Here is a 16,042-nt window from a genome sequence, read left to right as displayed (position 1 = left end):
TCTCGTCTAAAGTTTCAATAATTAATCTCTTTGATGTTACTTGGAACAGGGTTAACTTAGTTCAGATCCAATGCAGGTATTAATTTTCAAAAGAGAGCAGATTTTGAATGTAGAAATTAAGTCTCATCTTTACTATATATTTTTATTTTCCTTTGTATATTTTGTTACCTTTGTACAAATCCATTTGTATTCCATTCTTTAAAACATGTTACAAGTTCTCTCTTTGGGAGGGGTGGACAAGTGGAGATATCATACAAGGAACTACAGATGCAGGTTTACAAACAAAATCTGTCTGAAGTTTAGTTTGGTTTAGATTAGAGATACAGCGCGGAAACAGGCCCTTCGGCCCACCGGGTCCGCGCCGACCAGCGATCCCCGCACACTAACACTATCCCACACACACTGGGGACAATTTACATTTACACCAAGCCAATTAACCTACATACCTGCACGTCTTTGGAGCGTGGGAGGAAACCGAAGATCTCGGAGAAAACCCACGCAGGTCACGGGGAGAACGTACAAACTCAATAGACAATAGACAATAGGTGCAGGAGGAGGCCATTCGGCCCTTCGAGCCTGCCCATTCAATGTGATCATGGCTGATCATTCTCAATCAGTACCCCGTTCCTGCCTTCTCCCCATACCCCCTGACTCCGCTATCCTTAAGAGCTCTATCTAGCTCTCTCTTGAATGCATTCAGAGAATTGGCCTCCACTGCCTTCTGAGGCAGAGAATTCCACAGTTTCACAACTCTCTGACTGAAAAAGTTTTTCCTCATCTCAGTTCTAAATGGCCTACCCCTTATTCTTAAACTGTGGCCCCTGGTTCTGGACTCCCCCAACATTGGGAACATGTTTCCTGCCTCTAACGTGTCCAACCCCTTAATAATCTTATACGTTTCGATAAGATCCCCTCTCATCCTTCTAAATTCCAGAGCCTAGTCGCTCCAGTCTTTCAACATATGACAGTCCCGCCATTCCGGGAATTAACCTAGTAAACCTACGCTGCACGCCGTACAGACACCAACCGTAGTCAGGATCGAACCCGGGTCTCCGGCGCTGCAAGCACTGTAAGGCAGAAACTTTACCGTGCCGACCCTGAAGAAGGGTCCCGACCCTGAATGTATCCATGTTACCCAGAGATACTGCCAGAGCTACTGAGTTACTCCAGCAATTTGTCAATCCACAAAAATATGTCAATCTTGTAGGTCGTATTTTTCTGTTCTGCTTATTCTGCCCACATGAAATGAAGTTACGCACGGTTTAAAACGATCTAATCTCTGTTCCTTGTTAATCCATGCAGCCATTGATTAACCAGGGGTTTACTGATAGAATGACTCGGTTTAAATTAGTTTTAAGAGGATTTTTCTTCGCTGCTAAGAGGCTTGCGAACCGGAGACAAGATTCTTCTGGCTTACAGTCAAACAATAGCCTCTAAACTGATCCCTGTGTCAGGCAAGTGGGGTTGAATGGAGAGAAAATTAATCTTGTACATCCTGAAAGGTTCAGTTCTGCAAAGCAGTAGATGTTGCATTGAATAGATGTGGCCGTCGCACATAGAGGGAGACTGACTTTTATCTCCCATGGGGCTACTAGTTTCCACTCTCAATGCAACCGGGTAAGTGGCTGGCCACTAGGGTTGCCAACTGTCCCGTATTAGCCGGGACATCCCGTATGTTGGGCTAAATTGGTTTGTCCCGTACGGGACCGCCCTTGGCCGTATTAGGCCCGGGGGGCACTGTAGGCCCGGACACTGTAGGCCCGGACAGTGTAGGCCCGGACACTATAGGCCTGGACAGTGTAGGCCCGGACACTGTAGGCCCAGACAGTGTAGGCCCGGACACTGTAGGTGCGGACAGTGTAGGTCCGGAAAGTGTAGGTGTGGATAGTGTAGGCCCGGACACTGTAGGCCCGGACAGTGTAGGTCCGGACAGTGTAGGTACGGACACTGTAGGTCCGGACAGTGTAGGTACGGACATTGTAGGTGCGGACAGTGTAAGTACGGACACTGTAGGTCCGGAAAGAGTAGGTGCGGACAGTGTACGCCCGGACACTGTAGGCCCAGACAGTGTAGGCCCGGACACTGTAGGCCCAGACAGTGTAGGTGTGGACACTGTAGGCCCGGACAGTGTAGGTCCAGACAGTGTAGGTCCGGAAAGTGTAGGTGCGGACAGTGTAGGCCCGGACAGTGTAGGTAAAGACAGTGTAGTTCCGGAAAGTGTAGGTGCGAACAGTGTAGGCCCGGACAGTGTAGGTCCTGACAGTGTAGGTCCAGACAGTGTAGGTCCGGAAAGTGTAGGTGCGGACAGTGTAGGTGCGGACAGTGTAGGTCCGGACAGTATAGGTACGGACAGTGTAGGTGCGGACAGTGTAGGCCCGGACAGTGTAGGTCCTGACAGTGTAGGTGCGGACATTGTAGGTGTGGATAGTATAGGTGCGGACAGTGTAGGTGCAGACAGTGTAGGTCGCTAAGCCCGGACGCCGCCTAAGGGAGGTTGCATAGCAACCCACCTCCAGGCCTGGGCGGCCGCCATTGGTGGAGCGGGAGCAAGTGGCCGCTGGCTGGGTGAGGTCACTTGGGGTGTGGGGCGTTAATGTCATCTTGTCCCTTATTTGGGAGTGAGATTAGACTGCTTTACCAATGTCAAATCTCTGCCCAGACTCACTGGGACAATCACAAACCTACGATCTTCTATGAACCAATGGAACCGAACAATTTTACAATTTTAGTTAGATAATTCTACATGGCAATAGATTGCAGGTTATTCTGGATGTTTTGAAACTTAGTTAAAGGCTTGGATAGAGTGGATGTGGAAAGGATGTTTCCACTAATGGGAGAGTCTAGGACCAGAGGGCACAGCCTCAGAATTAAAGGACGTTCCTTTAGGAAGGAGATGAGGAGGAATTTCTTTAGTCAGATGGCGGTGAATCTGTGGAATTCTTTGCCGCAGAAGGCTGTGGAGGCCAAGTCAATGGATATATTTAAGGCAGAGACAGATAGATTCTTGCTTAGTACAGGTGTCAGGGGTTATGGGGAGAAGGCAGGAGAATGGGGTTAGGAGGGAGAGATAGATCAGCCACGATTGAATGGCGAAGTAGACTTGATGGGCCGAATGGCCTAATTCTACTCCTATCACTTATTATGGCGGCCAGCTTCTCGTCTATATCAATTAGCTCCCAAGCTGCCACTTGCATAGACCGGGTCAGCGATAAGCGTAATGACTCAAACGAATAATAACAGTGATCCTCCTTGATGTTTAATAGTTAGTCTTCTTTATTTGAAGGTGCTATAAACATATTGGCATATCTCTTGTCATTGACTGGTTATTAATTGCTAGGTAAAATTCCATATCTTACCACAGTCTATGCGGTCGTTACGAATTGCCAGATATAACTTTGACACAGTTTGTATTAATCTTCTAGTTAATAAAACTTACAGGTGATTACATCATGGCTGATGAATCTTTTGGTGGAGCTTCTAGCTTACCCTCTGTCAGCATCTCCCAGCTCACACACTCTGCCAGCACGTACCCAACTGCCCCTACTCTGGCTCAGCCCAGCCCCTACGTAAGCATTGCATTAACTCTATAGTGTCCAAACGGCTCCTACACATATGATCTTATGATCTTATGATCTGACATGGACCCACTAACACAGCCACAGGTATCGGTAAGAAGAAGGATCCAAACTCATAACACACCCTGTTCTCCAGAGATGCTGAGTTACTCCAACACTTTTGCGTCTTTTTTTGTTGCTAAATCAGCACCTGCAGTTCCTTGCACCCTCTCCAGCAGCTTTATGTGCTCACGTAATATAATTACCAGATCTGGCCACCGTCCAGGCATGGACTAAACAAACATTCCTTAAAATATAGAAACATAGAAAATAGGTGTAGGAGGAGGCCATTTGGCCCTTCGAGCCAGAGCCGCCATTCATTGTGATCATTGTGATCATGGCTGATCATCCACAATCAGTAACCCGTGCCTGCCTTCTCCCCATATCCCAATTTTCCGCTAGCCCCTCGAGCTCTATCTAACTCTCCTTTAACGGGGAGAAAAGATGAGGTACGAGGGTAAGCTAGCCAATAATATAAAGGAGGATAGTAATAGCTTTTTTAGGTATGTGAAGAGGAAAAAAATAGTCAAGGTAAATGTGGGTCCCTTGAAGACAGAAGCAGGGGAATTTATTATGGGAAACAAGGAAATGGCAGACGAGTTGAACCGGTACTTTGGATCTGTCTTCACTAAGGAAGATACAAGCAATCTCCCAGATGTTCTAGTGGCCAGAGATCCTAGGGTGACGGAGGAACTGAAGTAACTTCACATTAGGCAGGACATGGTGTTGGGTAGACTGATGGGACTGAAGGCTGATAAATCCCCAGGGCCTGATGGTCTGCATCCCAGGGTACTTAAGGAGGTGGTTCTCGGAATTGTGGATGCATTGGTGATCATTTTCCAATGTTCTATAGATTCAGGATCAGTTCCTGTGGATTGGAGGGTAGCTAATGTTATCCCACTTTTTAAGAAAGGAGGGAGAGAGAAAACGGGAAATTATAGACCAGTTAGTCTGACATCAGTGGTGGGGAAGATGCTGGAGTCAATTATAAAAGACAAAATTGCGGAGCATTTGGATAACAGTAACAGGATCGTTCCGAGTCAGCATGGTGAAATCATGCTTGACTAATCTTCTGGATTTTTTTGAGGATGTAACTAGGAAAATGGACAGGGGAGAGCCGGTGGATGTGGTGTACCTTGACTTTCAGAAAGCCTTCGACAAGGTCCTACATAGGAGATTAGTGGGCAAAATTAGAGCACGTGGTATTGGGGGTAGGGTACTGACATGGATAGAAAATTGGTTGGCAGACAGAAAGCAAAGAGTGGGGATAAATGGGTCCCTTTCAGAATGGCAGGCAATGACTAGTGGGGTACCGCAAGGCTCGGTGCTGGGACCGCAGCTATTTACAATATACATTAATAACTTGGATGAAGGGATTAAAAGTACCATTAGCAAATTTGCAGATGACTCAAAGCTGGGTGGCAGTGTGAACTGTGAGGAAGATGCTATGAGGTTGCAGGGTGACTTGGACAGGTTGTGTGAGTGGGCGGATGCATGGCAGATGCAGTTTAATGAGGATAAGTGTGAGGTTATCCACTTTGGTCAAGTTCGGAAAAGGAACGTACAACGAGATCTGGGTGTCCTAGTGCATCAGTCACTGAAAGGAAGCATGCAGGTACAGCAGGCAGTGAAGAAAGCCAATGGAATGTTGGCCTTCATAACAAGAGGAGTTGAGTATAGGAGCAAAGAGGTCCTTCTGCAGTTGTACAGGGCCCTAGTGAGACCGCACTTGGAGTACTGTGTGCAGTTTTGGTCTCCAAATTTGAGGAAGGATATTCTTGCTATTGAGGACGTGCAGCGTAGGTTTACTAGGTTAATTCTTGGAATGGCGGGACTGTCATATGTTGAAAGACTGGAGCGACTAGGCTTGTATACACTGGAATTTAGAAGGATGAGAGTGGATCTTATCGAAACGTATAAGATTATTAAGGGGTTGGACACGTTAGAGGCAGGAAACATGTTCTCAGGGTTGAGGAAAAACTTTTTCAGTCAGATAGTTGTAAATCTGTGGAGTTCTCTGCCTCAGAAGGCAGTGGAGGCCAATTCTCTGAATGCATTCAAGAGAGAGCTAGATAGAGCTCTTAAGGATAGCGGAGTCAGGGGGTATGGGGAGAAGGCAGGAATGGGGTACTGATTGGGAATAATCAGCCATGATCACATTGAATGGTGGTGCTGGCTCGAAGGGCCGAATGGCCTACTCCTGCACCTATTGTCTATTGTCTATTCTCTAAATTCATCCAGTGAATTGGCCTCCACTGTCTTCTGTGGCAGAGAATTCCACAAATTCACACCTCTCTGGGTGAAAAAGATTCTTCTCACCTCAGTTTTAAATGGCCTCCCCTTTATTCTTAGACTGTGGCCCCTGGTTCTGGACTCCCCCAACATTGGGAACATTTTTCCTGCATCTAGCTTGTCCAGTCCTTTTATAATTTTATACGTCTCTATAAGATCCCCTCTCATCCTTCTAAACCCCAGTGAATACAAGCCCAGTCTTTCCAATCTTTCCTCGTATGACAGTCCCGCCATCCCGGGGATTAACCTGGTGAACCTGCGCTCCACTGCCTCGATGGCAAGGACGTCCTTCCTCAAATTAGGAGACCAAAACTGCATACAATTAACTTAGCTAATTTCTCAGCAAGTCAATAAGAAACAGCATTTTGGACGTTGAGCCTCGAGTTATTGATGGCATGGATTAAGTTTCTAAGTGGCCAATGTACGCAACAACACAAAGAAATAGCATTTAAAAGACAATCGGACAGGTAGATTGATAGGAAAGGTTTACAGGAGTATGGGCCACACACAGGCAAATAAAACTAGCTTAGAAGGAACATTTTGGTGGGCATGGACGAATTGGGCCAAAGGGCCTGTTTCGGTGCTGTAAGACTCCATGAGTTTAGTTTAGTTCAGAGATACAGCGCAGAAACAGGACCTTTCGGCCCACCGGATCTGGTTCAGAGATACAGCACGCCTTTTCGGCCCAACAGGCCCTTTCGGCCCACAGGCCCTTTCGGCCCACCGGGTCTGCGCCGACCAGCGATCCCCGCACATTAACACCATCCACACTACACCCACTGGGGACACCTTTTACATTTTACCAAGCCAGTTAACCGACAAACCTGCACGTCTTTGGAGCGTGGGAGGAAACCGAAGGATATTCTTGCTATGGAGGGCGTGCAGCGTAGGTTCACTAGGTTAATTCCCGGAATGTCGGGATTGTCGTATGTTGAAAGGCTGGAGCGATTGGGCTTGTATACACTGGAATTTAGAAGGATGAGGGGGGATCTTATTGAAACATATAAGATAATTAGGGGATTGGACACATTAGAGGCAGATAACATGTTCCCAATGTTGGGGGAGTCCAGAACAAGGGGCCACAGTTTAAGAATAAGGGGTAGGCCATTTAGAACGGAGATGAGGAAGAACTTTTTCAGTCAGAGAGTGGTGAAGGTGTGGAATTCTCTGCCTCAGAAGGCAGTGGAGGCCAGTTCGTTGGATGCTTTCAAGAGAGAGCTGGATAGAGCTCTTAAGGATAGCGGAGTGAGGGGGTATGGGGAGAAGGCAGGAACGGGGTACTGATTGAGAGTGATCAGCCATGATCGCATTGAATGGCGGTGCTGGCTCGAAGGGCTGAATGGCCTACTCCTGCACCTATTGTCTATTGTCTATTGTCTATTGTCTCGGAGAATACCCAGTCTGGTCACGGGGAGAACGTACAAACTCCGTACAGGCAGCACCCATAGTCGGGATCGATCCCGGGTCTCTGGCGCTGCATTCGCTGTAAGGCAGCAACTCTACCGCTGTGCCACCGTGCTGTCCTGGGACTATCCAAGGTGGACCAGGCCTCGTCTAGTCTTGCCATTTCAATATGACACGTGACCGATCACGATCACGGAAAGAGCAGTCACAGAGTCATAAAGCGCGATCCATCTCGTGCGTGACCACCCATCTAGGCTAGCCCCATCTAGGCTAGCTTCATTTGCCCGCATGTAGCCCATATCCCTCTAAACCTTTCCATTTACCTGCCCAGGTGTTTTTTTGCTGGACACCTTCGCTCAGTCCACCTGAACCTACCTGATCTCCTGGTTGCTAAACACAATAGGCAATAGACAATAGACAATAGGTGCAGGTGGAGGCCATTTGGCCCTTCAGGCTAGCACCAACATTCAATGTGATCATGGCTGATCATTCTCAATCAGTACCCCCTTCCTGCCTTCTCCCCATACCCCCTGACTCTGCTATCCTTAAGAGCTCTATCTAGTTCTTTCTTGAATGCATTCAGAGACTTGGCCTCCACTGCCTTCTGAGGCAGAGAATTCCACAGATTCACAACTCTCTGACTGAAAAAGTTTTTCCTCATCTCCGTTCTAAATGGCCTACCCCTTATTCTTAAACTGTGGCCCCTGGTTCTGGACTCCCCCAACATTGGGAACATGTTTCCTGCCTCTAACGTGTCCAACCCCTTAATAATCTTATACGTTTCGATAAGATCCCCTCTCATCCTTCTAAATTCCAGTGTATACAAGCCTAGCCGCTCCAGTCTTTCAACATATGACAGTCCCGCCATTCCGGGAATTAACCTAGTAAACCTACGCTGCACGCCCTCAATAGCAAGAATATCCTTCCTCAGATTTGGAGACCAAAACTGCACACAGTACTCCATGTGCGGTCTCACTTTAATTCCCCTTCCCATTCCCACACTGACCTTTCTGTCCTCGGACTCCTCCATTGTCAGAGTGAAGCTAAACGCTGGAAGGAACAGCATCTCATGTTTCATTTGGGCAGCGTACAGCCCAGTGGTATGATAATTGATTTCTCTCACTTCACATAGCCCCAGCATTCCCTCTCTCTCCTTCCCTCCCCCACCCAAGTCACACCAGCTTCTCGTTCTCACCCAACAAACAGCTACCAATGGCCTGTTTCATTTATCAGCGTTACTTTTTTGCATATCTTTCATTCATTGTTCTTTCGCTCCCTACTTCATCAACTACAGTATATTTCTTGTTTCCCTTTTCCCTGACTAGTCTGAAGAAGGGACTCAACCCGAAACGTCACCCATTCGTTCTCTCCAGAGATGCTGCCTGTCCCGCTGAGTTACTCCAGCTTTTTGTGTTTATCTTCTGGTGTCTTTTAAATGTTGTTGTAGTCCTTGCCTCAACTACATTCTCTGGCAGCTTATTCCATATACCCACCCCCCTCTCTGTGTGAAAAATGTTGCTCCTCAGGTTCCTGTTAAATCTTGCCCTTCTCACCTTAAACTTACGTCCCCTGGTTCTTGATTCCCCTACCATCGGTGGAAGATTCTGTGCATTCAGTCTATCTGTCCCCCTCACGGCTTTAAGCACCTTCATAAGATCACCCCTCATCGTCCTGTGCTCCAAAGAATAAAGCCCTAGCCTGCCCAACCTCCCCTTATAGTTCAGGTGCTCGAGTCCAGGCCATGTCCTCTAAACCATCCTTGCACCATTTCCAGATTAATAACGTCGTGTCTGCTTTTCCCCGATACCAATTCCCCATGGTCCTCAACTCCCCTGCCTCTGAGCACTTGAAAAATACGCAGATGGATAATGTTAACAACAATACAAATTGGAATGGTATGGTACTTTATCTGTCAAATGAAACGATGTGAGGCGAAATTCATTTCTGTCTGCAGTTCAGTACAAGGATCACTATGCATCGGCACTTAGATCGCACCTGTCCTCCACTATCACCCTGAGTACCGGCACACCACAGGGCTGTGTTCTGAGCCCCATGCTCTACTCCCCCTTCACACACGACTGTGTTCCTGCGTTCGATACGAACACCGTTGTCAAGTTTGCAGACGACACAACGGTGATCGGGCTGATCACCAACGGTGATGAAACAAAATACAGAGCGGAGGTGCAGAACCTGGCGGACTGGTGCTCTGATAACAACCTGTCCCTAAATACCACCAAGACCAAGGAGCTGATCATCAACTTCCGTAGGTCACATAACGGGGAATACGCCCCGATCTTTATCAACGGGGACAGTGTGGAGAGAGTGTCCAGCTTCAAGTTTCTGGGCACTCACATTTCAGAGGACCTAACATGGTCCAATAACACTGCTGCTTTGGTCAAGAAGGCATAGCAACGACTGTTCTACCTAAGAACACTGAAGAAGTCTGGTCTACCCCAACAGCTGCTAACGACATTCTACCGCTGCATCATAGAGAGCATCCTAACACATGGCATCCCTGTGTGGTATCTCAGCTGCACGGAGGCAGAGAGGAGAGCTCTTCAGCGGGTAGTCCATAGAGCTCAGAGGACCATCGGAACACAGCTACCAGCCTTGGAGGGCATCTACAACACACGATGCCTCAGAAAAGCCACCAGAATTCACAAAGACTCCTCATACCCCTGCAACAGTCTGTTCGAACTTCTACCATCGGGCAGACGATACAAGGCCTTCTACGCCCGCACCTCCAGACTCAGGAACAGCTTCATCCCCAGGGCCATAGCTGCTATGAACCGGTCCTGCTGAGCCGGATGGTCACATCGTACAGTGAACCGGCACAGACCTACTTGCACTTTATTCTGTTTTAAAACTGTTACGATTTGTTTCATTAGGTTGTTTAAATTAATACTGATTAGCTAATTAAATTATTGCATCGTATGGGAGGCGCATTCCCAATCTCGTTGTACCCCCCCCCTGTACAATGACAATAAAGATATATTGTATTGTATTGTATTGTATTGTATTGTATTGTATTGTACATGGCATTAGATTGTTATTCTGGATGTTTTGAAACTTGCCAAATGAGGAAAAAGGCCTGGATAGAGTGGATGTGAGAGGATTTTCTTTACTGGTGGGAGATTCTAGGACCAGGGGTCATAACGTCAGAATTAAAGGAAGTTCCTTTGGGAAGGAGCTGAGGAGGAATTTCTTTAGTCAGAGAGTGGTGAATCTGTGGATTTTTTTGCCACAGATGGCTGTGGAGGCCATATCAATTGATATTTTCTAAGGCAGAGATAGATAGATCCTAGATTGAGGTTATGGGGAGAAGGATGGATAACCTATGCTAAAGATATTTAGACTATGGACCATCACAGATGAATTAATGTAGGAAAATAACTGCAGATGCTGGTACAAATCGAAGGTATCACAAAATGCTGGAGTAACTCAGCGGGTCAGGCAGCATTTCAGGAGAGAAGGAATGGGTGACGTTTCGGGTCGAGACCCTTCTTCAAAATGAATTAATGTTCACTCAAGGATATTGATTAGGACGGGTGTCAGGGGTTATGGGGAGAAGGCAGGAGAATGGGGCTGAGGAGGGAGAGATAGATCAGCCATGATTGAATGGCGGAGTGGACTTGATGGGCCGAATGGCCTAATTCTGCTCCTGGAACTTGTGAATTTATGATGTGTAAATAGGTTCTTACCCTCTGTCTGTTCCTGGGAGTTTCCCATCTCGGTTTCTTCTGTCCGGGTGGAAGGTTGGCTAAGCATTACATCGTCTTCTTGTTTGTCTGAAAAAAACCCAATATTTAAAAATGTGAAAAAAAACCAATCTCCAGCTTTCAAGATGTCAAGGTGATTCTTAGACAGCAAAACATCATTTTCAGGATGCTGGTTTCCTAGGTTACATGAGAGATGTAAAATCCAAAAGTGATTCTCCTTCCATTTCTTCCTCTTGGACAGCTGCAAGATTTGGCAAAGACCCGGTAAATTTAAGAATGCAATCTTTGCAAATTAATTAAAAAAAGAAACACATCTTTAACAGTTGTATTTTAACGCAGTTTGATCAACACAACAGGCACAAACACAAGTTCAATCAAAGTGTAAATCGTTGATCTTTTGAGAAGCGTTTAAAATTATTGCAAATTATTCTTGTAAGCTCATATACATGCACAAGCAGTTAGGTTCTTAATTTAGACTTTAGAGATACAGCTTGGAAACAGGCGCTTTGGCCCGCCGAATCCGTGCTGACCAGCGATCACGGCGGCACGGTGGCGCAGCGGTAGAGTTGCTGCCTTACAGCGCTTGCAGCGCCGGAGACCTGGGTTCGATCCCGACTACGGGTGCTGTCTGTACAGAGTTTGTACGTTCTCCCCATGACCTGCATGGGTTTTCTCCGAGATCTTCGGTTTCCTCCCACACTCCAAAGACGTGCAGGTTTGTAGGTTAATTGGCTGGGCAAATGTAAAAAAATTGTCCCTAGTGGGTGTAGGATAGTGTTAATGTGCGTGGATCGCTGGGCGGCGCGGCCCCGGTGGGCCGAAGGGCCTGTTTCCGCGCTGTATCTCTAAATCTAAAATCTAAATCTAAAAATCTAAATCTAAACCCCATCGGTAGCACTATTCTGCGTAGGAAGGAACTGCAGATGCCGGTTTAAGCCGAGGATAGACACAAAAAACTGGAGTAGCTCAGCGGACCAGGCAGCATCTCTGCAGAGAAGGAATGGGTGACGTTTCGGGTCGAGACCCTTCTTCATACTCTAAACTAGCACGGATCAACTCACCGGGGTTTCATTTGCAATTTTACCGAAGCCAATTAACCTACAAACCTCTGTGTCTTTGGAGTGTTGGAGGAAACCGAAGCAGCTGGAGAAAACCCACGCGGTCACGGGGAGAATGTTCAAACTCTGTACCGACAGCACCCGCAGTCAGGGTGGAACCTGGGTCTCTGGCGCTGGGAGGCAGCAACTCTACCGCTGTACCACTGTGCTGCCTTTGAAAGTATCTGCCTGATTAAAAAACGATACTCCAGAGCTGTCAAAGGGTGCATAATGTTGCCCCTTTCACCTGAACAAACCACCTACATTTGTCGAAGGTATTTATTCACAAAATGCTGGAGTAACTCAGCAGGTCACTCAGCATCTCAGGAGAGAAGGAATGGGTGCCGTATCGGGCGACCCGAAACGTCACCCATTCCTTCTCTCCTGAGATGCTGCCTGACCTGCTGAGTTACTCCAGCATTTTGTGAATAAATACCTTCGATTTGTCGAAGCCTACATTTGTCGAGTCTTCACAAAGACTCTCAAATGAGCACAATTAGCAGAAACATTTCACGGTGATTAATTCACGTGGGAGCTATGTGGATGCAGCCACACACCATCACACAGAGATACTGCATGGGCATAAAAACTGCTGAAAGTTCTGTAACCTTTTTGCGATATTGTGAACAAAATTCACCGGAAGCAAGCAAAAACCACTCCCTGAATTGAGCTCAATGTTCACCATTTCAGAGGTAGAACTTTGTGAAATCATGCTAACGACAGGTTTTGATGTTAGTCGAGCTTAGAGTTTAGGAAAGAAAACTTCAGGTGCTGGTTTAAAACGGAGGAGGTAGACACAAAATGCTGGGGTAACTCAGCGGGTCAGGCAGCATCTCTGGAGAGAAGGAATGGGCGACGTTTCGGATGGAGAACTTCTTCAGACTGATGTCAGGGGAGGGGGCGGGACAAAGATAGGACGTAGCAGGAGACAGGAAGACTAGTGGGAGAACTGGGAAGGGGGAGGGGATAGAGAGGGAAAGCAGGGACTATCTGAAGTTAGAGAAGTCAATGTTCATACCGCTGGGGTGTAAGCTGCCCAAGCGAAATATGAGGTGCTGTTCCTCCAATTTGCACTGGGCCTCACTCTGACAATGGAGGAGGCCCAGGACAGAAAGGTCAGATTGGGAATAAGAGTCAGATTAGTTTAGTTTGGAGATACAGCGTGGAAACTTTCAAGTCCCTGCCGACCAGCGATCACCTACACACCAGTTCCATATTATCCCAACTTTTGCATCCCACACACAAGGGGCAGTTTACAGCACATCCTTGGAGTGTGGGAGGAAACCGGAGCACCTGGAGGAAACCCACGTGATCACAGCGAGAATGCGCAAACTCCGCACAGACAGGACCCGTAGTCAGGATTGAACCTAGGTCACTGGCGCTGTGAGGCAGCAACTCTACCGCTGCGCCACTGTGCCGCCTTATGTCACTTCTTTGTGAAGTTCCACCTACAACTCAGTGTCCATTAATTACGCGGAGAACCAAACTAAAGAGAAATTGCCTCGAGTGGTATGAATCAGCGGTATGAATATTGACTACTCTAACGTCAAGTAACCCTTGCTTTCCCTCTCTCTCCATCCCCTCCCCCTTCCCAGTTCTCCGACCAGTCTTACTGTCTCCGACTCCATTTTATCTCCGTTTGCTTTGTAGTCACCTTCTTCCAGCTAACAATGGCCTATTCTACATTGTTCTTGATCTCCATTCCCTTTGCCCTGTGTTTCACACCTTGCACTTCCTTATCTATGTATTTCCCTCTCCCCTGACGTCAGTCTGAAGAAGTTGTCTCGACCCGGAAACGTCACCCATTCCTTCTCGCCAGGGAGGCTGCCTGTCCTGCTTTGTGTCTTTTATTTGTCACTAGAAGGCCCTTGGACCCGTCGGGTTCCTGTCGTGACAGCGGTTGATGGAAAAAAAAGACACACAACTTTAATAATATTGAGCGGTCAAACTTTAACTCGAAGAAAATTTGAGCATTTACCTCAGGAGTCATCGTTCAACGAAGCACGCGTTTAATGACAACACTGATTAGATCTTAAGGGGTTGGACAGGCTAGCTGCAGGAAGATTGTTCCCGATGTTGGGGAAGTCCAGAACAAGGGGTCACAGTTTAAGGATAAGGGGGAAGTCTTTTAGGACCGAGATGAGAAAGTTTTTTTTCACACAGAGAGTGGTGAATCTGTGGAATTCTCTGCCACAGAAGGGCGTTGAGGCCAGTTCATTGGCTATATTTAAGAGTGAGTTAGATGTGGCCCTTGTGGCTAAAGGGATCAGGGGGTATGGAGAGAAGGCAGGTACGGGATACTGAGTTGGATGATCAGCCATGATCATATTGAATGGCGGTGCAGGCTCGAAGGGCCGAATGGCCTACTCCTACACCTATTTTCTATGTGTCTATGTTTCTATCAAAATGGCGATGTTTAGTTTATGGGGTATGTGTCCAAAATACAGCCAAAACGGTTCACGATAACGCACCAATTTGAACAAAACATGATACTGCACACCACAGGCGAATGGTGAGCAAGGTGCCCCTAAAATTGTTGCGCTATCGTGCACCGTTTTGGCTGTAGCTCAGGAACAAACAAACAAACAAACAAACAAACGAGAGTTTTAGTATGTAGATAGATAGATGTTAATTGTGCCAGGTTAGTCTGTACCTTCAAGCTGGCTGTCCATGTAGACATCTTGTACTTTGGACTCATCGTCATGACTAACTAGAGGTGCTGCAAAAACAGAGGCAAAAGACAAAATGAGCAACTGTTTGTTTGGTTTTGAAATTCAATCTTAAAGTTACATTTCTTTATCTCTTTTCAATTATCGTTGAAGACAAGTAAACGCAAAGCAAAAGAGAATTTTCTGAATGATCCTGCTTAAAAATTCATCTCAGTCCGCAACATGTTCCATGGTTGTCTTAGTACATTGCACTCAAATCACTGGAATGAGACCATATTGAATACCTGCAAACAGGTTTAAATAGTTAATGGTAGTTTCTAATGTGTTGCTGATGGTAGTTTTCAAGAGAGTTAGATTTAGCTCATAGGGCTAACGGAATCAAGGGGTATGGGGAGAAAGCAGGAACGGAGTACTGATTTTGGATGATCAGCCATGATCATATTGAATGGCGGTGCTGGTTCAAAGGGCCGAATGGCCTACTGCACCTAGTTTCTATGTTCCTAATGTGTTGTTAACATAGAAACATAGAAAATAGGTGCAGGAGGAGGCCATTCGGCCTTTCGAGCCAGCACTGCCATTCATTGTGATCATGGCTGATCATCCACAATCAGTAACCCGTGCCTGCCTTCTCCCTGTATCCCTTGATTCCGCTAGCCCCTAGAGCTCTATCTAACTCTCTTTTAAATTCATCCAGTGAATTGGCCTCCACTGCCTTCTGTGGCAGAGAATTCCACAAATTCACAACTCTCTGGGTGAAAACGTTTTTTCTCACCTCAGTTTGACAATGGCCTCCCCTTTATTCTTAGACTGTGTGGCCCCTGGTTCTGGACTCGCCCAACATTGGGAACATTTTTCCTGCATCTAGCTTGTCCAGAACTTTTATAATTTTATACGTCTCTATAAGATCCCCTCTCATCCTTCTAAACTCCAGTGAATACAAGCCCAGTCTTTCCAATCTTTCCTCATATCGGGCAGGGCTTGAGCGCAGGTGTTTGGCGAAGCAGACGGTGAGTCTACGCTTGGTCTTGCCAATGTACAGGAGGCTACATCAGGAACATTGGAAGCAGCGGATGAGGTTAGAGGAGGTGCAGGTGAACCTCGGCCTCACCTGGAAGGACTGCAGGGGTCCCTGGACGGAGGCAAAGGGGAAGCTTTTGGGGGCTGGCGCTACATCTCCGGCAGTTGTTTAGTTTAGTTTAGAGATACAGCGCGGAAACAGGCCCTTCGGCCCACCGAGTCCGTGCCGC

The 16,042-nt window shown here is 47.0% G+C and overlaps 1 protein-coding gene across 2 annotated transcripts in view; it reads right to left on the bottom strand.

The window, feature by feature from the left end:
- Positions 1 to 16,042, bottom strand: part of LOC144596824 (ADP-ribose glycohydrolase MACROD1-like) — a 1,032,359-nt gene that overhangs the window by 28,347 nt on the left and 987,970 nt on the right. For both annotated transcript variants that reach the window (XM_078405658.1, XM_078405659.1), the window contains 2 exons: positions 14,780 to 14,845; positions 11,012 to 11,098 (listed from right to left, as the gene is read on the bottom strand). In XM_078405658.1, coding sequence (XP_078261784.1) covers positions 11,012 to 11,098; positions 14,780 to 14,845 — 153 coding nt within the window. The remainder of the gene's footprint in view (positions 1 to 11,011; positions 11,099 to 14,779; positions 14,846 to 16,042) is intronic.

This window comes from Rhinoraja longicauda, chromosome 9 (genome assembly GCF_053455715.1).
Source record: "Rhinoraja longicauda isolate Sanriku21f chromosome 9, sRhiLon1.1, whole genome shotgun sequence".
Lineage (NCBI taxonomy): Eukaryota > Metazoa > Chordata > Chondrichthyes > Rajiformes > Arhynchobatidae > Rhinoraja > Rhinoraja longicauda.
Note: the sequence above shows the minus strand (reverse complement) of the source record. Positions and strands in the feature narration are given on the sequence as shown.